This window comes from Podarcis muralis, chromosome 10 (assembly GCF_964188315.1).
Source record: "Podarcis muralis chromosome 10, rPodMur119.hap1.1, whole genome shotgun sequence".
In the NCBI taxonomy this organism is placed as follows: Eukaryota; Metazoa; Chordata; class Lepidosauria; order Squamata; family Lacertidae; genus Podarcis; species Podarcis muralis.
In genome coordinates this window covers 27891625-27914309 of record NC_135664.1, presented here as the reverse complement: position 1 = coordinate 27914309, position 22685 = coordinate 27891625, and the positions used below count along the sequence as shown (strand labels likewise).

The 22685-nt window shown below is 41.3% G+C and overlaps 1 protein-coding gene across 4 annotated transcripts in view; it reads right to left on the bottom strand.

Moving 5' to 3' along the window:
- Nucleotides 1-22685, bottom strand: part of TMEM117 (transmembrane protein 117) — a 223069-nt gene that overhangs the window by 194450 nt on the left and 5934 nt on the right. For all 4 annotated transcript variants that reach the window (XM_028747090.2, XM_077934668.1, XM_028747092.2 and 1 more), the window contains exon 2: nucleotides 19683-19977. In XM_028747090.2, coding sequence (XP_028602923.2) covers nucleotides 19683-19959 — 277 coding nt within the window. In that variant the 5' untranslated portion in view covers nucleotides 19960-19977. The remainder of the gene's footprint in view (nucleotides 1-19682; nucleotides 19978-22685) is intronic.

Below are 22685 nucleotides of genomic sequence, written 5' to 3'. Positions count from 1 at the left end.
GGTTCGCAATATAAACACACTGTCGCTACCAACTCCACAATAAAAATGTCATTACAAAAATTAGAAGTAGCTAAGAAAGAAAGAAAGAAAGAAAGAAAGAAAGAAAGAAAGAAAGAAAGAACATTAGAAGCACCAGGAAGAAACAGATCAAACCCAAGATCTCCTAACCAGCTTCAAATGCCCTATAGAACAAACAAATCTTTACAGATCCTATAAAAGCCAGTAGGGAGCTAGCCTGTTAATTCTTCTTCAGGAAACATTTGGATAGACTGGATGTTATGCTCTATCCAACTGTCAGCTAGGCTTAAATAGCTTAGAAACCAGAAGCAGAACTCTGCTTGGTGATCTAGAGTGAGCAGACAGGTTCATACTAAAGACGACAGAATATTCTTAACCCAGTGTGTTTTATGGGAATTCAGGAGCTTCCCACCAAGTCCATCCACTACCCTATTTATATTTGGTGGGAGGAGCTGTTCCATTCATGCAATTATTACTTTCTTCTCCCTACTCATGTGTAGCTCTGTGTGCCCAAAGTATTTTGTATCTCAGCCAATGGGAAAACTGGGAAAGGGAAGTCATCACTTGCAAATGATTCACAGCCACAATTCAGTGGGAGAACATTTGCTTGGCATGAAGAAGTTCCAAAGTTCAACCCCTGGTATCTCCAGGCAGGGCTGGGAAGACTCCTGCTCTCTGGAGAGCCATTCTGGAGAGCTAGAAGGACCAATGGTCTGTCTCAACTTCCAGTGTTCCTAAGATTTATCGCATGCAGACAGAATGCCTTTATTTTGGATGCACTGGCCATGCTTGGACAACAGTATCTCAGCTAAATAAGCCAAGAGATTAATGAGCCTCATCTCCACCTCAACACAGCCACTTGACTGTTTCCTTCATGTAAACAAGCAAAATCTCTGTTAGTATGGTTTCTTGTTATGTCTAAACCAGGAAACCATGGTGAGCAACTTCCAAAGAAGCCTGGATATGAAACCAACCATGGTTTCATATGCTCACTTGTTTGGAGGACATCAACCAGTTCCCTGGAGGATATCAACCTGGCACAACAAAGAGCTATTCTTAACTTGAGACTCCTTGGCTCTTGTGAAGGGAAGAGCGAAGCAACTGCATAAGTCTTGTTCATATCTTGACTTATGAAGCTGGACCGATATTTCTCTGAAGCTGATTTCGTTGATTTAACTAGGTGGGTGCTTTTGTGCATTGTGAGCCACTTCCTTGAGGAGCATCAGAGAACATCCCAAAGTTCTTCTGGGCTTCAAAGCAACCTTTAAAAGGTAGTATATGCAACAATTTTCAGAAAGCAAGCTTGAGCTTCACTGCACGTGCTAAAGTCCCCCACGTGGCTCTTTAGATCCCAGACTTTGCTAATGAGTCACACATTTCAGATCAGTAATTACTTTCATAGATAGCTAGTGATCTTGTTGATAAAATGGCTTTATATTTTTACAGTTTAGCTAACACAGGATTTACATAGCTACTCCATGGTTCACTTAAAAAAAAAAAGAAATAACAAAAAAGGTCACTGCTTTTATAGAACCATATTCACTCTACTGTGCAAACACAGCCACTGTTGTTTAGACTACTTTTAGATACTTACTCAGCAAAGAGAGGTGTTTTTAACATGTAATTTCTGGTGGGGAGACCAAGCTAACTACAGAAAAACCTTGCTTTGGTGACTTTGACTTGAGATGGCTTTGACATCTTAAATGAAAGAGAATGGATAATTTAAAGAGAATAGGTATCACAGATCTTTACAAAAGGCATCAGACTTGAAGAGCTAGTGAGCAGTCAGTGTTATTACAATATGGTTGTGCACCACAGATACTTAGGACTCTCCAAGTCAAAAAAAGTCAGCTGTCAGGATGCTATTAGCATATAAATATGCCCATTTTGGTTTCTCTGTTTCTCATTGTCCTAATCTTAAGTTCAGTTCTCCATATTTCTGCATCCATTTGCAAAAGATTTTATTAAAAGTGTTCATGAAAATGTGTCAGCATTTTAGCATATGCATTTTTGTGCAATGTGCACATTTTTGCAAAGTAATTTCCCCCAAGATAATGCATTTCTGTATGTTATTTTCACTAATGCGTGTATTTATATGCCCATATTTACCCTAGTATATGCATTTTGTATTCAATACCCAGCCGAAGAATTGCAAGAAGTGTAAATAGTGAAGGGTGGCTCTGTTTCAGTTAATGTGTTGTTTCAGAAAGCATGGATTCTGTAGGTTCACCTTTTGATATTGACTGAATCAAATTTCTCCCTTATCCCTACTTGGGACCTGCCTGGTGGAGATTTTCCCCATTACCAGCCAACCCAGTTTGTTACCATCAGTAGGAGGTACCCTGATCCCATCATCATCAGAAGATGAGATGGTGGTTGACATGAGACAGGGCATTCCCAGTGGTGTCCCCAAGTATGGAACTCCTTCCCAGAGGATTCTGGTCCGTTCCCATAGTTGACATATATAAATATCAGTTCTCATCGGTTTCCCCCTTTAGCTATTTTAACTTCTGTGCTGTGTGTGTGTTTGTGTGTGTAATATAGTGGTTTTATGGTCATGTTTATTTCAGATGTTTGTTTTAATGATTTGTTATGTGAAGCTACTCTGTACCCAAGAAAGGGGGGGGGACAAAAACACCAAATACATGATGATAGATAGATCTTCCTGATCACTGCTTTGTGGCCCACAAATGGCTACCTTCGTTTAATAAATTAAAATTTGAAAATTTTAATTTTAATTTGCTTGGTCATGTTTATTTCAGATGTTTGATTTAATGATTCGTTGTGTGAAGCCACTCTGTACCCAAGAAACACCAAATAGATGATAGATAGATAGATGATAGATAGATGATAGATAGATAGATGATAGATGATAGATAGATAGATAGATAGATAGATGATAGATAGATAGATAGATAGATAGATAGATAGATAGATAGATAGATGATAGATAGATAGATGATAGATAGATAGATGATAGATATAGATTGATTGATTGATTGATTGATTGATAGATGATAGATAGATGATTAGATAGATAGATAGATAGATGATAGATAGATAGATATAGATATAGATATAGATATAGATATAGATAGATGATAGATATAGATAGCTTGATGATAGATGATGATAGATAGATGATAGATGATAGATGATAGATAGATAGATAGATGATGATAGATAGATAGATAGATAGATAGATAGATAGATGATAGATAGATGATAGATAGATGATAGATAGATAGATGATAGATGATAGATAGATAGATAGATAGATGATAGATAGATAGATAGATAGATAGATAGATAGATAGATGATAGATAGATGATAGATAGATAGATAGATAGATAGATGATAGATAGATGATAGATAGATAGATGATAGATAATAGATGATAGATGATAGATAGATAGATAGATAGATAGATGATAGATAGATAGATAGATAGATGATAGATAGATGATAGATATAGATAGATAGATGATAGATAGATAGATAGATAGATAGATAGATGATAGATAGATAGATGATGATAGATGATAGATAGATAGATAGATAGATAGATAGATGATAGATAGATATAGACAGATCTTCCTGATCACTGCTATGTGGTCCACAAATGGCTACCTTTGTTTACATCAGCAATGTCCATGCCTGTTTCAGAAGAATTACTATTGTTCATTATTAATAATATTACAATTAATCATCTTCTTAACCACCGTCTCATAGTGATTTACACATAAAATATTTAAAACTATATATATATATATATATATATATGTATATAAAACAAGATCAAAACCCTAACAATGGTAAAGGCTCGTTCCTCCACAAGCAAAAGCCTAATAATTTCCCAGCTAACATGCGGCACTTGAGTGAGCAGCTACATGGTCAGACAGGATGATATCCAAAGATCACGGGCAAACTGTGGCCTCTCTCGCAACCCCACAGACAATATTTGGAGGAGTTAAAAATGTACATTTACTCAGCGGCACACAACTATTTCTGATGTCACCCTGATTAACTTGTTTCCCTGCAAACCAAAGGCACCCGACATCTGTTCATATTTACCTAGCCATATTTTAATCTGCAAACAGGGGCTTTTTAAGTGCTTCATTATAATATTACTCATTTCTGTTTGATTTGACACATCCAAATAGTGTGAAATGAGCTCGTTCCCATTTCCCTGCAAGAAAAGAACAATTAGCGGATGTAGTCGAGAGGCAGTGTCAACACAGTCTCCAAATAAGAGATGTGTTGCACAGGTCCTGCCATTGTTCGCATGACTTTGCAGAATATGGCAACCGTAGAGATCGCAGGGATTGTCTTACAAAGTTGGCAGGCGCTAGTCAAATGTTTCTGGATCTCACTATTAGCTAAAATGCTCTAATTAACTAATACCGAGTTCTTTTTTGGAGGGATGCTAAAGAGATCCACATACCTTGCTTTAAATTAATGTATAGGGCAATCCTACACATATGGGGAGAGGCAAGGAAAGGGAACTCCTGCTACATGGGAAGAAGGGACGCAGCTCGCAAAGCGCTGAATGCAACCCAATGGGATTTACTTCTGAATGAATGTGCTGCCAGTTTAGTTTAAGGAAAGCAACTGGAATTGTTTATATAGGCAGCATAAACCTTTCAATCAAATCAACCATTTTAATCCAGAATCTATTAGCATTTTTCAGAGGAAGTCAAAGAGGCGGACATTAATTCCACAGCGCTTCCTTTGGGCTGTGCGAGGCAACTGAATCACTTCAATAACTTTTTACCAGTATTTGTTTTAGAATGTTTTTATTACAGCCTGAACTTTGCAAAACCCAGTACCGGTAATTAACCACATTTTTTAAAGAAAAGAAAAATCTAAACATTATATGGAATACGGTGTCTTTATGCTAAAGGTAAAGGTAAAGGGACCCCTGACCATTAGGTCCAGTCGTGACCGACTCTGGGGTTGTGGTGCTCATCTCGCTTTATTGGCCGAGGGAGCTGGTGAACAGCTTCCGGGTCATGTGGCCAGCATGACTAAGCCGCTTCTGGCGAACCAGAGCAGTGTACGGAAACGCCGTTTACCTTCCTGCTGGAGTGGTACCTATTTATCTACTTGCACTTTGACGTGCTTTAGAACTGCTAGGTTGGCAAGAGCAGGGACTGAGCAACGGGAGCTCACCCCGTCACAGGGATTCGAACCGCTGACAATCACCTTAAAACAATAATGACTACGGAACCAAGTATCCCTCCCTCAGTCGCTGTTATTATTTGTTTTATTTATATCCCACATTTTTCTCCAAGGAGCTGCTCCTCCTCACTCAATCTCCACAACAACCCTGTGAGGTTGGTGAAGCTGAGAGGCAGTGACTGGCACAAAGGCAGCCAGTGAGCTTCACGGCTGAGTGGGGATTTGAACCCTGTTCTCCCAGATTCTAGTCTGACACTTTATTTTTATATATATAATTTTTATTAGTTTTTTAACATATCATTTTCAACAGTAATTAAACATACTTTTACATCTTATTAATTTTTTTTCACTTCCATCAGTCCTGTCTGAAAATTTTCCAATCTAATCTCTTAGTATGCATTTCTTATTTTCCCTATTACATTTCAAACTCATAACCAATATCTTTATCTCTTTCTACTTTGTAACACTTCATATAGTTCTCCTTACAAAACTTCTTGTAGTCCTACTAGCGTAATTTTTTGATTACAGTTGCTCTTCAGATAATTCATATACTTCTTCCAATCTTCTGTAAATCTCTGGTCCCGCAGGTTTCAAATCCTTCCTGTCATTTTGTCCAATTCTGCATAGTCCATTAATTTTGTCTGCCATTCTTCTTTCATCGGAATTTCTTCTTGCTTCCATTTCTGGGCTAACAAAGTGTGTTCTCCTTCATGGAGAGCACGTGTTGCGATGGGGGCCGACAGGACACTCCAAAGTTGTGGGGCAGGCTAATTGATCGTTGGCCACTGTTGTGATTGGGCTTCCCTTGTTGTTGGGAAGACGTTAATGCTGCCATTTGTTGATTGACAGCCAGAAATGTTAAAACTCCCTGCACGAGGCGTAGAGCTTCCTCTTTTCGCCCCATGCATCGGATTGTCCATCACCCCGCCTTTATTTAGGGTTGTTCGTTTTGACCTGGCCATGCCTGTCATGGGGTTGTCTGCTTTTGGGGCAGGGGCCCGGTAGGAATTTTGTCCATCTGGCTGATTGGCTGGGGCCATTTGGTTTTTGCCTACTGCGTAGCAAATCGTCACAACTTGTAAGGTTGCGGTTAGGCATTGGTTTATGGTTTGGTTGGTTGAGGGGCATGGATTGGCTGTGCCTGCCCCTCTAATGCTGCTGCTACAAGGGATTCCGTTAAAGGAATACAGGGGCTCACTATTGCTTTTGTCCAAACCCTGTCAAGGGGCTAGGGCCACGCAAGAGCCCCTGGTTGCATTTGGGGAGGGCTGAGGGCAGGTTCCCTGCTCCGTCGCTACCCCCAAGTGTATTCCCCTATTCTGACTTTCGCAGGCTTGCGAAATGTCAGTCTGTCCCCCACTGGGGGGCAGATAGTCGCAACCAATGCCTAAGCAACCACTCACTCACATATTTTGTATTTTAATAAAGTTGTGGCCAAAATTATGCCAAAAACCTTAAACAAAATTTCTGTGAGTTATTTGGGGTGGCCCTGGGGACCTCGACACGCAATACTCTTACCCTAGTCTGACACTTTTAACTACTATGTCATGTTGTGGGCACAGATCTGTCCAGAAAGATTTCTTGTGTCTGGGGAGAGAAATCTGGCAGAGACTCTCCAGGGTTTCAGACAGGAAGTCCTTCCCAGATGTACCTGTAGATTTCAGATAGACTGAATTTGAGACCTTCTGCAGGTAAAGCAGACACTATGCCTCTGAAACTGTGACTTCTTCCCTCTCCTGAAGGTTCTCCTTCCTTTGAATTCATGGAAAGAGGCCCCAAAGATTCATTCCCCTTGGTGATTTCGTGGGGAGGGAAATCACGAGTGTCTGCAAAGGCAACATTATTTCTACATTTTCTTCTCCTGCAATCTGAACATGAAAGTGAAGCACTGAGATGTCTTTATGGGACCCAAATCTGTCATCAGCCAAGCACTCATAACAGGAGCTATAATACCAATGCTATTCCATAACATTGCAATTTCTACTCCACTTAAAAACAGGTTCGCAACCAGATTTGGGGCATCCTTGTTCCATAGATGCATTAAAAAAATATTTTCACATTCTTTCCCTCCCCCCTCGTTCTTTTAAAAAAGTAAGCAACAGCTGAGAGCTTGCAAAATATCTAAACAGAATGTCACAAATCCTCTTTTACATAAAAAGGGTAGCCAAGCCGTTTCTTTTTAATTTGACAACTGCCAACAACCCAAACTAGATGTGTAGTGCAGTTTTAACACATGCCTGATCCTTATGGCTTCCTGCACAAGAAAAAAGGCTGGCACAGAAACACGGGGTGGGCGGAATATGGGAAGAGAAAGGAATCTCTGGCAGCACCACAGCAATCTCAGGAAGCAAAACAGAGAAGGTTGCCATAGGACTGCAGTTCCACACACAGCCTGACCATTAGCAATTTTAATTTCAGAGGAGAGATGGACTGAAGGTCTCGGTGTATTGTGGAGGAGAAAGAGCTTCAACAAAAAGATTTAGGTTATGCATGGTAGATATGGCATGCACACTGACACATAGAACCTTTAATGACTTCAGTCCCAGAGTGACTCATGCTCTAGTTATCTCCTGCTTGGACTACTGCAATGTGCTCTACGTGGGGCTACCATTGAAAGTAACTCAGAAACTGCAATTAATCCAGAATGTGGCAGCTAGACTGGTGACTGGGAGTGGCCACCGAGACCATGCAACACCGGTCCTGAGAGACCTACATTGGCTCCCAGTACGTTTCCGAGCACAATTCAAAGTGTTGGTGCTGACCTTGGCCCAGTATACCTGAAGGAGCGCCTCCACCCCCATCATCCAGCCCGGACACTGAGGTCCAGTGCCAAGGGCCTTCTGGCTGTTCCCTCGCTGCAAGAAGTGAGGTTACAGGGAACCAGGCAGAGGGCCTTCTTGGCAGTGGCGCCTGCCCTGTGGAACGCCCTCCCAGCAGATGTCAAGGCAATAAACAACTATTTTACTTTTAAAAGACAACTGAAGGCGGCCCTGTTTAGGGAAGTTTTTAATGTCTGACGCTGTATTGCTTTTAATATTCGGTTGAAAGCCACCCAAAGTGGCTGGGGAAACCCAGCCAGGTGGGCGGGGTATAAATAATAAATTATTATTATATTATTATTATTAAATATCTGGCTGTTATGGCTGGCTGTTATGAGCTGCAAGGGAGGCCCTTTTGGAAGATCCATTGCTCTGCAAGGTTCGAGGGGCTGCAGTGCAGGAGATGGTCTTTTCTGTGGTGCCCACCACCCACTTGTGGAACGCTTCAAGGTGTGTCTGGCCTCATCACTGAACGCATTTCACCAGGAGGCCACGGTGCATCTTTTTGCACAGGCATTTACAGGTAGGATATGAATTCAGAATATCACTCCCTGTACAGTTTTACTGTTGGTTTTGCTTGCTGTTTGATGCTCTAAAAGTGTGTGGGGGGGGGAGGTAAAGGACCCTGGATGGTTAAGTCCAGTCAAAGGCGACTATGGGATTGTAGCACTCATCTCGCTTTCAGGCTGAGGGAGCCAGCTTTTGTCCACAGACAGCTTTCCGGGTCATGTGGCCAGCATGACTAAATCGCTTCTGGCACAACAGAACACCGTGACGGAAACCAGAGCATATGGAAATGCCGTTTACCTTCCCACCGCAGTGGTACCTATTTATCTACTTGCACTGGCATGCTTTCAAACTGCTAGGTTGGCAGAAGCTGGGACGGAGCAACAGAGGCTCACTCCATTGCAGGGATTCGAACTGCCGACCTTCCGATCAGCAAACCTAAGAGGCTCAGTGGTTTAAACCACCACACCACCCATGTTTGATGCTCTAACTGCAGGCTTAGTGCTGCGATGCACCATGGGACTGCCTCACTATTTTAAGTTGCATGTATGAAGGCAGGATAAAGAGCAGAGTATAAGAAACATAAATCTAAGTGACTCAGGGAACTGTAGCTGTCAACAATCTTATAGTACAATCCAGCCATATATTGACTCAGAAATAATGGGACTTACTCCCACAGATAACTGCAACCTTTTACAATATGATCCACAATTGAAATCCTGACCATTTTCACATTCAGGTGAAAAGACTCCTTTTCGTCTATTTTTTCTCCATGAAATTCAATTCCAACTCTTTAGGAGACGCAAGAGAATCAAGGCCCACCTAGGGACTGTTTTTCAGACATTTATTATTTCAACGTTCAGAGATTATTTCCAAGTAAGAAAAACCAAACCCCTTGACTGAGGGCTGCATTGGATTCATAGTGACCTCTGGTGGGCAGTCCTGTTACTGCCGTCTTTAAGGGTCCAATTAAGTTCAATCAATCTGCAACTTGAGTTTCCCTCAAAGTAACAGAAGCTGTGTTAGCAGCGATTCTTGCGAGGGACAATTTGGACCCAAGTCATGGACAGAAGTGTCCAATGAAGCTATCCACTTGATTTAGATCAGGGCCCTGGAAATGATTAGACTGCTTCCTCCCCCATATCACAGCCCTAATTTAAATCAGGATTCTGCTCTGCTGCTTGTGGAAGATGAAGAAAATGTCACCGGGTGATCTAATTATGGATTTCCCAGGTAACATGTCATTTGACACCCCCTCCACACACACACACACACACACACACACACACACCCTTATTTACCAGGCAGAGGGCCTTCTTGGTGGTGGCACCCACCCTGTGTAACGCCCTCCCATCAGATGTCAAGGAAATAAACAACTGACTTTTAGAAGACATCTGAAGGCAGCCCTGTTTAGGGAAGTTTTTAATGTTCGGTGTTTTCTTGTGCTTTTAATTCTGTTGGGAGCCCAGCCAGATGGGTGGGGTATAAATAATAAAATAATGACGATGATGATGATGATGATGATGATTAATGTGAACCTGGAAGAGAGGAAGCTGATGGAATCGAAGAGGTCTACAAGGATTCAGTTTTCATAGGAACCCTGTTCAAGCATTTGGTACCACAGGAGCTTTCTAGAACAGACCCAGCTAAACCCATCCCTTCAGCCAGTGGTGGACCTACATTTTGGGGACCCTGAAGCTTGAAGTGTAATGGGGGGGCCCTTCTCTAGGTTTGGTACTAAGAATCTATTTTGGTTGCAATTCTGACTGGCTGTCTGGCAAGTGTTAAGCAAGATTTTATGAGTTGTCATTTCTACCACACTGCTATCGATGGGACTGTTGGAGTCAAGGTTTAATTTTGTGGGAGACCTTTTTTCTTGTAAGACAGTTCAAAATGTTTGACGGAGCTTGGAACTGGCTGAAATGACTGGCAGAATCCGTGATTTGGGAGAAGAAATAATGGAGGAGGACTGGAAAAAATTTAAGGACTATCTGCAAAAACATTATAAGTTGGATGAATGTTAAGAATGTGTACGATTAGGAAACTTTTGCTTCAGCAACTTGAATAGGTGAATTGGAAATTAAGTTATAAGAAAGATGAGGTAGACAACATGAAGTAACCATACTATGTTTATTTATAGGGTACAAATAACTGAAATACAGTATTTTAAATTTGGAAACATAGTATTTGAAAGATACAGTAAGACATGAAATAAGGTAACAAATTGCTGATGTTACAATTGCAAAGAACGCAGAATTTGGAAGATGTGGGGAAGTCCGATTGGAATTGTTAAAGTATTTTGGAAAGTTGGAATTTATGTATACTTTCTTTTTCTTACTTTTACTTTCTACTTTTTATTCTGTAAATTTCTGAATATCTGAAAGAAAACTTAATAAAATATTTTTTAAAAAAAAATGTTTGACGGAGCTGCCCATCTCCATTTGAATGGAAAACACAGAAATCTTTCCTACTTGGCAAAATATGCAATATGGACCTGCCCCTAAAATCCTGGATTCAGGAAAGGAAGTGCCAGCACGTCTACATTATTCTGTTGTTAACAAAAATGGGAAAGCATCAACTGAGCTTATGGAAGGGCTGCTTACTTCTCTATTTATAGATGCCTACATTTGCATCCTCAATGGTCCACGGTGCCAAGTTTTATTTACAAGGCAACTTTCAATAAACTGGCTATAAACCACAGCTGGATACTGATGAGCCTGAATCCACATGCAGCCGCTGATTGTCAATTCAGGTATTTATGATTAGGCCACTATTTAAAGCCTTCAGTCACATGCATTCTTCAGAAATGATTGCTATTATTAGGAAACAGTTGGGTTTAGAGCCAAAAGGAACAATATAATTTTGAACTATTGAAGGCACAACAGCAGGGAGATCCTATACATGGTTTCTTGGTACCAAGTTCCATTGCATTCCATAGGCTTACTCTCGGGTAGGTAGGTTTGTATAGGACTACAAGCTAAAACCACAAGTTTTTCACTGACATTAAATTCTGGACCAGTTTTACTCCAGACAGAGGTGGGGATTTTATTCCAGTCTGAGACTCAGTGGTAGACAGGGCAAATGCAAAAAAGGGGGGGGGCTTGTGTAATAATAATAATAATAATAATAATAATAATAATAATAATAATAATAATAACAACAACAACAACAGTCAGGGATTTTTTTCCAGCCAGAACTTGCTGGAACTTAGTTCTGGCACCTCTCAGGTGGGCGCCATTGCCAAGAGAACAAGGGATCCATTCATAGTAAGTTCCAGCATCTCTTTTTCTATAAAAATTGTGCTGATAGCAACAACTACAACAATTTTATTATTTCAGGGGTCAGCAAACTTTTTCAGCAGGGGGCCGGTCCACTGTCCCTCAGACCATGTGGGGGGGCCAGACTATATTTTGGAGAGAGAAAATGGATGAATTCCTATGCCCCACAAATAACCCAGAGATGCATTTTAAATAAAAGCACACATTCTACTCATGTAAAAACAACAGGCAGGCCGCACAAATAACCCAGAGATACATTTTAAATAAAAGGACACATTCTACTCATGTAAAAACATGTTGATTCCTGGACCATACACGGGCCGGATTTAGAAAGCAATTGGGCCGGATCTGGGCCCCGGGCCTTAGTTTGCCTACCCATGTATTATTTGTACCCTGCCAATCTGTACCCACCACTCTGGGTGGCTTCTAATACATATAAAAACACAATAGAGCATTAAACATAAAAAAAAACTTCCCTAGACAGTCTCTCTTATACATACACACACACATTCAAATAAATACACAGACACATGAATTCATACACATTTATTCTCACATCTAACACACACACACACACACACTTTATTTCTCTATCTATCTATCTATCATCTATCTATCTATCTATCATCTATCACACACACAGTAATTAGATTTGGAAAAAAAGCATTTCTTGTCCCCACGCAGAAACAAGCCTTGAAAACAGCCATCAATTGGCTCCATTGCTTTTTATGCCTAGTTGTTTCTTGGGGGCAGGAGGTGGGGGAGGCAAACAGAAAAAGGGGTTGCTATCAACAGTGTTGGGGGCATCAATTCATCCTGCTTCGATCTGCTCTGCGGTCAGCTGCAAGAAAGTACTGTCAGTGTCCAGAGCTTTGCTGTCTTGGCTTAATTGCCCTCTGCCTACCTAGCAAGGCATCTATTACATTCAATATTCTCTGACATTTATTTCCCAAGCTCTTATTATGCAGTCTCATAATGCCTTTCAAATAAACGCCACATTTCTCCTGGGGGTGACACGATTTAGTTGCAGGCATAATACCCATTCATAAAATTTAAAAAGTAATTGGGAAGTCAGATGAGAAAAAAGTGAAATTCAGGAGAAAAGCATGCTAAAATGTTGGTTAATTTTCATGGGAACCTTATTTTATTTCATTTTTTAACTAAAGCACAAATGTGGCGAACTGACCTTAAGGCTGGGGGGAAATGAGAAAACCAAAATTGACAGATACATTTTATGTTCAAGGTGATTTGTAGAACATGAAAACCTGATGTATCCATCTGTTGCTTTTTCTTTAAAAAAAAGTATCAAATGTAAAGTGAGTTCATACATAACTCACTTCATGGTTTTCATGAAGAAAAGGACATCTCTCCCAATGTTCTGTATCTTCTCTTGAAACAAAGGGGTCACTCTCCTCAAAGTTACATTTTTAATTTTTAATTTTGCTTTCAAGGCACTGCTGAACACATCTGACTCTCCCCCTGGCAATGTGGCAAAGAAAAAGAGAAGACTTAAATATGTGCATCTTTTTTTAATGACTCTTTTTAAGATGTTGCTGGATGGAAGTCATACTGCAGAGTTTTCTTAAGCCCTGATTGTTTATGGTTAGAATCGATTCTTGAGCAACTTCCAATTTTGATTCCAATACCTCGACCTCTACTCTCAGATAGAATATCTGTAATAGCTCTGCATTTGTATACTTTAATGATTACGGTTGCAATCTTGCATACACTGTTTGTGTCTCCTCTTTTTTCAGCATCTGATCAACGTTATCAAGGCTTTATTGCAAACTGGCAGCCTTTATAACACCAGAGCAGGGCTGACCAATGTGGTGCCCTTGGACAGCGATGGGGGGAAAACTCAATTCAGTTAACAGCTAAAAGCGAACTTATTGAATGTGCACTTTTCAGAGTATTGTGAGAACCAAAACACAGCCCTCCTTTGAAATTCACACTTTTCCAAGTTTCATAATACACTTCTTCAAGTTCATACAAAAATGCATATGTTAGGGCCAAGTGTGCATAAAAAGGCATATATTAGCCACTGAGCCTCTTGGGCTTACTGATCAGAAGGTTGACGGTTCAAATCCTTGTAATGGGGTGAGTTCCCATTGCTCGGGCCCAGCTCCTGCCCACCTAGCAGTTTGAAAGCACATCAAGTGCAAGTAGATAAATAGGTACCGCTATAAATAGGCATTTCCGTGCACTGCTCTGGTTCGCCAGAAGTGGCTTAGTCATGCTGGTCACATGACCTGGAAGCTGCTTGCAAAAATGTGTACAGTGGTACCTCGGGTTACATACGCTTCAGGTTACATACGCTTCAGGTTAGTTACACACTCCGCTAACCCAGAAATAGTGCTTCAGGTTAAGAACTTTGCTTCAGGATGAGAACAGAAATTGTGCTCCGGCAGCGCGGCAGCAGCAGGAGGCCCCATTAGCTAAAGTGGTGCTTCAGGTTAAGAACAGTTTCAGGTTAAGAACGGACCTCCGGAACGAATTAAGTACTTAACCCGAGGTACCACTGTACAGCATTTTAGACCTGCCATGTCTCAGTGCAGACAATAGCACAGTTTCATAAACAGGTGGGAAAATAAGCTCAGCGAATGGAAATCCCACCAGTTCCTGTGTCAATGGGGATTTCTACCAAAAGCCTTAAACAAAAGCTGTTTACTTTCAAGTCTTAAAAGTCTGCTGCTCACCAGCTGCCTCTTTGACCCAAGGCTTTCCCCCCCTATTCCAGAGACCAAATTATGTTTCATTGTGATTCCGGTTAGCTTGGTCACCTTCTAAATCTAAAAACATTCTATTTACTGATGGGATATTAGCAGTTTTTAATATATTAAAAAGTGCAACAGAAATCTTTTTTGGCCCAGGTGTGTCTCTACACACACACACACACACACACACACACACACAGTAGTACGTTAAGGCAAATTAGTCAGCAAAGGTGAGGAAAAGCTTACTTAAGCTTTTTTCCACCTTTACGCATGTTTACATCTTCCCAGGGATTTGATAGTGCTTCAGCAAAAATGGTGTTAAGTCAGCATTTGCAAGGCTGTGGCTCTCTCTCTCATAAATTTATGGCACTAGAGAATCCCCATGAACCAGAGGACTGAGCAATAGAAAATCTGAAATTATAGACATTTTGTTTCAATTGTTAAAAGAGCTATGGAAAAGTAAATAAATATAATGTTTCTATTCCATAATAATTATAATTAGAATATGCTGCTCATCTGGGCGACTCCCAACAAAATATAAAAAACACGGTTACTAGATATTCCAGGTGGGTATGTGTCACTTTACAAAATAATATAAGGAAAGAAAGATAGGTCTCCACCCCCAAGGAACTTCCAATCTAATTTGCACAATGGGTAAGACAAGGGGAGGATAACAAGGGAGTAATATATGCAAATACAGCTTGAGTCCCACAGGCAGAATGAGGAGTTCTATCCGACACTGTTGTCCAATTTGCACAAAACTTCCACTTACAAAACTGAACTTCCCCTCCCTCTCTTTCCCCTACCAGCACCCCAAATCTGGCCCAGAAATGGGCATTTTCTGCTGTTGCCCCTGCTCTGTGGAATGCGCTTCCCTCTGTGCAACCACCAGTTGCTTCAGGTGACGTCTCCCTCTTGATGTCAATAAAGAAACTGAATAGCCGTGGTGTCTGGGAAATCAGACTGAGCAGAATATAAATATAGACTGATTCACCACCTGAACCAGATCTGACTTCAGCTTTGCCTAGGAATAGGTCACGAACACAAGCTATGTACTCAGATACACGTGTAATCTGAGAGGTATTTCTGTGCGCCTTCCCTTTAAAATATTAAAAACAGGACCTGACCCATGTTAGTTTGGTAAAGATTGCGAGAGTTAGCACGGCCAAAATCCTCTTTCACCAATGTATATACAGTGGTACCTCAGGTTAAGTACTTAATTCATTCCGGAGGTCCGTTCTTAACCTGAAACTGTTCTTAACCTGAAGCACCACTTTAGCTAATGGGGCCTCCTGCTGCCACCACGCAATTTCTGTTCTCATCCTGAAGCAAAGTTCTTAACCCAAGGTACTATTTCTGGGTTAGTAGAGTCTGTAACCTGAAACATATGTAACCCGAGGTACCACTGTACAGAGAACCTGGAAGCCAATTCAGGGACTGCTCTCACTGATTTCACAAAGGATACACATGTGTGTTGGGTATCTGGGGTGGGGAATCAGATGAGCTTGAAAACAGACCACAACCTATGTTACGCAACAGGAATGTCAGATGTTGACAGTCTCTGACTTAGACACATAAGAAATTATCATTTGTCAAGGGCACCTTATGATGTTCTGCATATAACTACTCCATAAGCCAGCCTTGAACAACCTGATACTCTCCAGATGTTTTGAACTACAACTCCCATCAACCACAGCATTTCTCATCTATAACATTTGGAGGGTACCAGATTGGCAAAGGCTGCCATAAGCCAGCCTCTCAAGTGTTGAACAAAATTTTGCCACACACCAATGCCCAACCACATATTAGAAGGAGAAGCCTTTGCCACCACGAGATAGGATGTTATGCACCGTCACTTGCTAAGGTGATCATATGTGTTGGTGCCACACAGTAAATAATCCGATGGGGTGCCCATCTGACATACATACATACATACATACATACATACATACATACATACCCCCCCACAGAGATCAAGGCACCATATACAGTCCCATGTCATCCCCACATTTTATTCTCACAACAATTCAAATATTTAAGGTAGGTTGAGACAGGGTGACCAGACCAAAGTCAGACAGTGGGCTTTATATTTGAGTGAAGAGGAGAGATTTGAACCTGGGCCTTCCCAGACTGCCAGGCAAGCTTCCCAGTCTCAGAGCAGAGCTTTCCTTTTTTTTAAAAAAAAAATATTTATTAATGTTTTCAAGATTACAAAAAGGGGGGGAGAGAAAAGAGAAAAAGCATGTAAAAACAACACCACAATACATAAAAAGGGGGTGGGAAAGAAAAAATACATAAAAAACCAATGCATCATCATAACAACAAAAAAGAAAAAATCCCTTTTTGCCTATCTTTACCTTTCATTTGCTTGTTTCATTGACCTCCTCACACCTCTCTTTTTGTATTCTAGCTTGATTAGTTGTTTCAGCAAATTCTTTCCATCTTTCTAACTTTTTATTAAACAATTTATCTTAACCGTCTAACCTATTACTTAACTCAACAGATCCTTTCCATCTTTCACCAAATTCTGTTATTCAATTTGCCTCAATTTATTTAACCTTATCTTACCAAAAAATACCTTAAAGCTTAAAACTTAAAACTTATTTATACATAACTCCTTATATCGTTTCTACTAAAGCCAGATAGTTTCATTCCAACATTTTCCCCAATATTCATTAATTTACACTAATTCACAATATAACAATTTTTCTTTATCCATCCAACGTCCCTTCTTCCTGGTCTCGGGTTATGTCAGTCCTTACTGTCCATTCCATCTAGTTCATCAACCTGGTAATCTTATGTCCGAGCCTCTTAAGTCTTTTCCATGCCCCTTCTGCAGATCTTCTTCATCTTGTTTATATTTGCACTTTCCCTTGTCTTTTGTTGGTCTCTTTCCTGATTTCTTTCCTTTCTCATTGGAGAATAGGTCTCTGGGGGATTCCAAACCAAAGTTATCTCCCTTCATCCGACCAGCCCATTCCCCAGAGTCCCACTCCCCGCAGTCATCAGAATAATCCAAAAAAATATTTAACAACATGTTTCAAAGTCCCTCCGAAATTAAAAGTCTCCTCATCTCCAGACTTCTCCTGACCCATTCCAAATTCAATCTTCAAAACCAACAGCTTATGCTCCTGCAGGGCCTCAGATCTCTCCATTTGTATTGCTTGAGGTGCAACCACAACCTCATCCATTGTCTTCTGCACTTGTACTTGCCCAGTTAAAACAGATTCCTGAGTTAGTTCTTGCCCTACAGCCGTCATCAAATCCAATTTTTTGTTCATCAAATCCACCTTCTCATGCAACTGCTCCAACAAAGCATTTGTCTTACAGAGAGCAAGCACCAAAGCTTCCTCCCGACACATTATTATTCAAGGTCAAAAGACTGATCCCACGATCTTAATCTTGCAGCTGTAGAGTCTCCAGGCAAACTGCAGCAACAATTTAACAAGCTCCCTCTAGAGGAGACAATTTTTACATCTTTTTAAAGCGAGTCCAACAAAAAAAAAGATTATTTACGTTTTTCAAATACTTTGTATCTTTAAAATGCAAAAGGCAACATTGGAATCAGATTGTTTCTCTCTCTCTCCCAATTTATTTTTTTTAGCTATCTGTCAAAATGCTCCACTCACAGTCAATGAACGTCTCCAACGATTTCTGTCTCTGACACCCCGTTCCCAGGTTTGAGACGGTGGAAACTTATCTTTCTTTACTCCCTCCTGCAGGCTTGAACAGTCAAAATCCCCCCCCCCTTTTCTCCTGCTTCCAAGGGGGTTTTAGTGATTGTAAAATGAAGGGAATTTTGACCTTTGTAAGCGACTTTCCAGGCTATTAGCTTACAAGGTTTTTGCTTCAGTCTATTTACAAAAAGCAGAAGGCGGACTTCCTGTTTTGAACCTTCCCGCTTCGGTGGCAAATTAACATGTTTCTTAATCCAATTTTCCGTTTCTACTCACGGGTACTTGTTTTAGATCAGAGCAGAGCTTTCCTGATGGTGAGAAGAAGTGGTGTGGTTTCAACATTTTCCAGGGACATTTTGTCCAGACATCTATATGAAGATGTAATCTGGTTGAAACCTACAGGGAACCAGGCGGAGGGCCTTCTCGGTAGTGGTACCTGCCCTGTGGAACGCCCTCCCACCAGATGTCAACTATCAGACTTTTAGAAGACATCTGAAGGCAGCCCTGTTTAGGGAAGCTTTTAATGTTTGATGCATTACTGTATTTTAATATTTTGTTGGAAGCCGCCCAGAGTGGCTGGGGAAGCCCAGCCAGATGGGCGGGGTACAAATAATAAATTATTATTATTATTGCTAATCGCACTCGTGGTTCCTCCTTCTTCTTCTTCTTCTTCTTCTTCTTCTTCTTCTTCTTCTTATTATTATTATTATTATTATTATTGCTAATCACACTTGTGGTTCCATTAGCCATCTCCCCTGAGTCTTCATTTTTTAATGTTTTAATTAATGCTTATTGGAATAACATAATGGTTGTTGTGTAACACTGGCTTAGATTTTATTCCTGAGAACAAGTCATAGAATTGCAAAATCATAGAATTGTAGAGTTGGAAGGGACCATAAGGGTCAACTAGTCCAACCCCCTTTTCGCCCAATGTGGGGCTCCAACCCACAACCCTGAGATTAAGAGTCTCATGCTCCACCAACGGAGCTTTCCCAGCTCTTAAGTCATCCTCATAAGAATGATCTCACTGCAAAGAGTCAGTCCTATCTGGAAAATCCAGCTCAGATCACAACTCCATGGATTGGATGGAATGGACAACAAAGGCTCCCAGGTACAGAATGCATGCTTACAACAAATGCAAAGAAGCACATTAAACAAAGCCATGCTCTTATCATAATATCCAGGCTGTGTTTCACAAATACTTCAAGACAGCGAGGAAAGTGTCCTGAAGCATGTCTTTGGCGAGGAAAGTTAATGCCCTCTTCATTAGACCAAACAGATGTGCCTTCACTCTTTGAAAGATTATTTTGCTTATAGTCATCAAGATTGATGATCTGACTGACTCATCACTGCTGCGCAACACATCCTATTCAGCCATCATCTTTCACTTTGCTTTGCTGTCTTTTCAACCTGAAAGGTGTAAAACGGGAACATCTCACAGAGAGGGAGAGAGAAAACACAGGCTTTTAGCACATCATGGAACTTACCAAACAAGCGTTGATGGAAGAAGAATTTGCCCACTATCAGTCCGGTAAGGATGGCAAGCAGCCACAGGAACACTTTTATAAACCTCCAGCCTCCTCCCTCAGGGTATTTGTTTGCTACAAAAGAAAAGCAGTTCCCCACAACAATGACATTTGCTTCAGTTTGGCTGTGAGAGACGGGATCCTCGGCAAATATCAAGAAGTTACAGAAGATCACCAGGTAGGCCACTATCAAGCGGGACCACGGATGCTGGAAGTAGTAGCGGAAGTCTTTGGCCATCCTCAGACCCTTCAGCCCCTGCATGCAAAAAGCAAAGAAGGCATTTGTTCTATTGTGTTACTGGATGTTGCACTATGTTATAGACTTACAAGGTCTATAACAGAACATTAGAAGTCAGACTATTGGACCATCTAGGCCAATTGGACCATCTAGGCCAATTCGTTCAACACTGACTGGTAGTAACCATGCAAGGTTTCACAGGAAGTCTTTTCCAGCCCTACCAGGAAATACCAGAGATTGAACCCAAGATCCCATGCAAAATGGATGCTCTACCATGGAGCTATGACCCTTCCCACTATACATCACTTCCCCCTGCCGCCCCAGCTTCTATCCTCTTTAAACGGGCTCCGGAACTGGCTGCCTGTTTGTGTGACCCTGTTTACCAACTCCAATGGGGGCACACTGAGCAGCTGGCGAATGCTGACAAGAGTGAATGGAAACCCTTAACTGAAGGCACTTTCATTCACTTAGGCCAGCTGCTTCCCAAACTTGGGTCTCCAGCTGTTTCCCATCATGCCTAGCTAGCAGGACCAGTGATCAGGGATGATGGGGTTTGTAGTCCAAAAACAGACCCAACACTGATTTAGGCAAAGAGCAGCTTTTGCTTCAATTAATAGGGAAGATGGATATGAAATCCGCAGAAGCCAGAATGTTCATTCTCATTTCATTGCAGGGGGCTGGACTAGATGATACCTTCCAACTCCACAATTCTGTTATTCTAGCTCTTTCACTTCTTTTCTGGATTAACGGTGGAAGTCCAAAGGAAGTCAGCAGGACTATGGTTCCACTGGAATCAATGGGTCGTAAAATGAATCACAACTAACTAGTTCTATTGATTTCAATGGGACTTAAACACAACTAACCTACTCTGGATTTGGGGCCCATGTTTACATAAATAGGGTGGGAGAGGCTCCAGGGCAATGTAAGCCTCATGCATGCAAATGCTTCAATATTCAACTACAGTGGTACCTCGCAAGACGAATGCCTCGCAAGACGGAAAACTCGCAAGACGAAAGGGTTTTTTGTTTTTTGAGCTGCTTCACAAGACGATTTTCCCTATGGGCTTGCTTCGCAAGACGGAAACGTCTTGCAAGTTTGTTTCCTTTTTCTTAACACCGTTAATACAGTTGCGACTTGACTTCGAGGAGCAACTCATAGAACGCGGTGTGGTAGCCTTTTTTGAGGTTTTTAAAGACTTTGGTGATTTTTGAAGCTTTTCCAAAACTTTCCCGACACCGTGCTTTGCAAGACGAAAAAAATCGCAAGACGACAAAACTCGCGGAACGAATTAATTTCGTCTTGCGAGGCACCACTGTAATAGAAAAGTTCTGATGAGCACACAGAAGCAGGATTTTCACCCAAGTCAAGACATCTTGCATGTCTAGGTAAAGGTAAAGGTACCCCTGCCCGTACGGGCCAGTCATGTCTGACTCTAGGGTTGCGCGCTCATCTCGCTCAAGAGGCCGGGAGCCGGCGCCATCCGAAGACACTTCCGGGTCACGTGGCCAGCGTGACTAAGCTGCAGCTGGCGATCCAGCACCAGCGCAGCACACGGAAATGCCGTTTACCTTCCCGCTATAAAGCGGTACCTATTTATCTACTTGCACTTTGACGTGCTTTCGAACTGCTGGGTGGGCAGGAGCTGGCAGGATCTTGCATGTCTACTCAGAACTAAGTCCTGCTGAGATCACATAACTTACTCCAGGGTGTTTATTTAGGCTGGGAGTGAGAGTAATTGAATACAGTGAACTGATAAATCACGAATATTTTAATTAACTGATGCATTTGTCAATTAAATTTGCATATGGATAAAAACAATGGGTCTGAAGCAAACAACAGACTTCCTTTGGTTTTAGCACCTGTGGCCCTCCCAAGCTACAACCCTCAACATCCTTAACCTCTGGCCATACTGACGTCATCTGATGAAATCCTGCAACACCCCAGCTGTGCACACCCTCCTGAGTGCTTCGCATCCAGGGTGCTCCCACCACAGGTTTGTGAAGCTGTGAACACACAGTGTTAGCCACTGTAGTGGCTATCCTGTAGTTTCTTGAGAAATGCTGTGTCTTCCCTAAAACAGCTTTGATTCAATTTGAAAACATAGGACATATATGAAATCACTCATGCCCCCTCTCCATCCACTAGTACAGACAGACAGAAGGAAACTTGGAAACACATCCAACCATACTAATGTGTAAAATGGTGACCATAGGGTCCCCAGCCATGTTTTAATTGATGCATGTGTCATAGATGGAGCACTGATCATCAACAGGATTTATAGTTACCGTACTTGTATTAAAAATAATGGGTTGGATTCAAAGGTGTGCAAGTTGAAGGTGACAAAATTCAACCTATATCTGTCTGTCTGTCTATATCTCCTGACTAATCCCCATAATTGAGTGATTTAAAAAGCTATCCTCAATTGCATGTTGCAGACTTACCTAGAAGCAAGCATCTCACTATAGTCTAAGAACAGGTTTTCCTGCAAATCACCTTGGACTTCTCTTAATAGCTGCACAGTATGCCAGTAAATGAATGACTCAACTGAGATAGACCTTAAGACTGTTGGCATTAGTAACATTCACTTTAAATGAATGCAAGGAGCCAAGGTGACAATATTAAGAATACTCCAGATAGAACCATTCTGGACAGCCTTATTAAGGGTTATACTCACAAGTGAGCAGAATTTACAATGTTTTTGGACGCTGAGAAAGCATTTGATAACG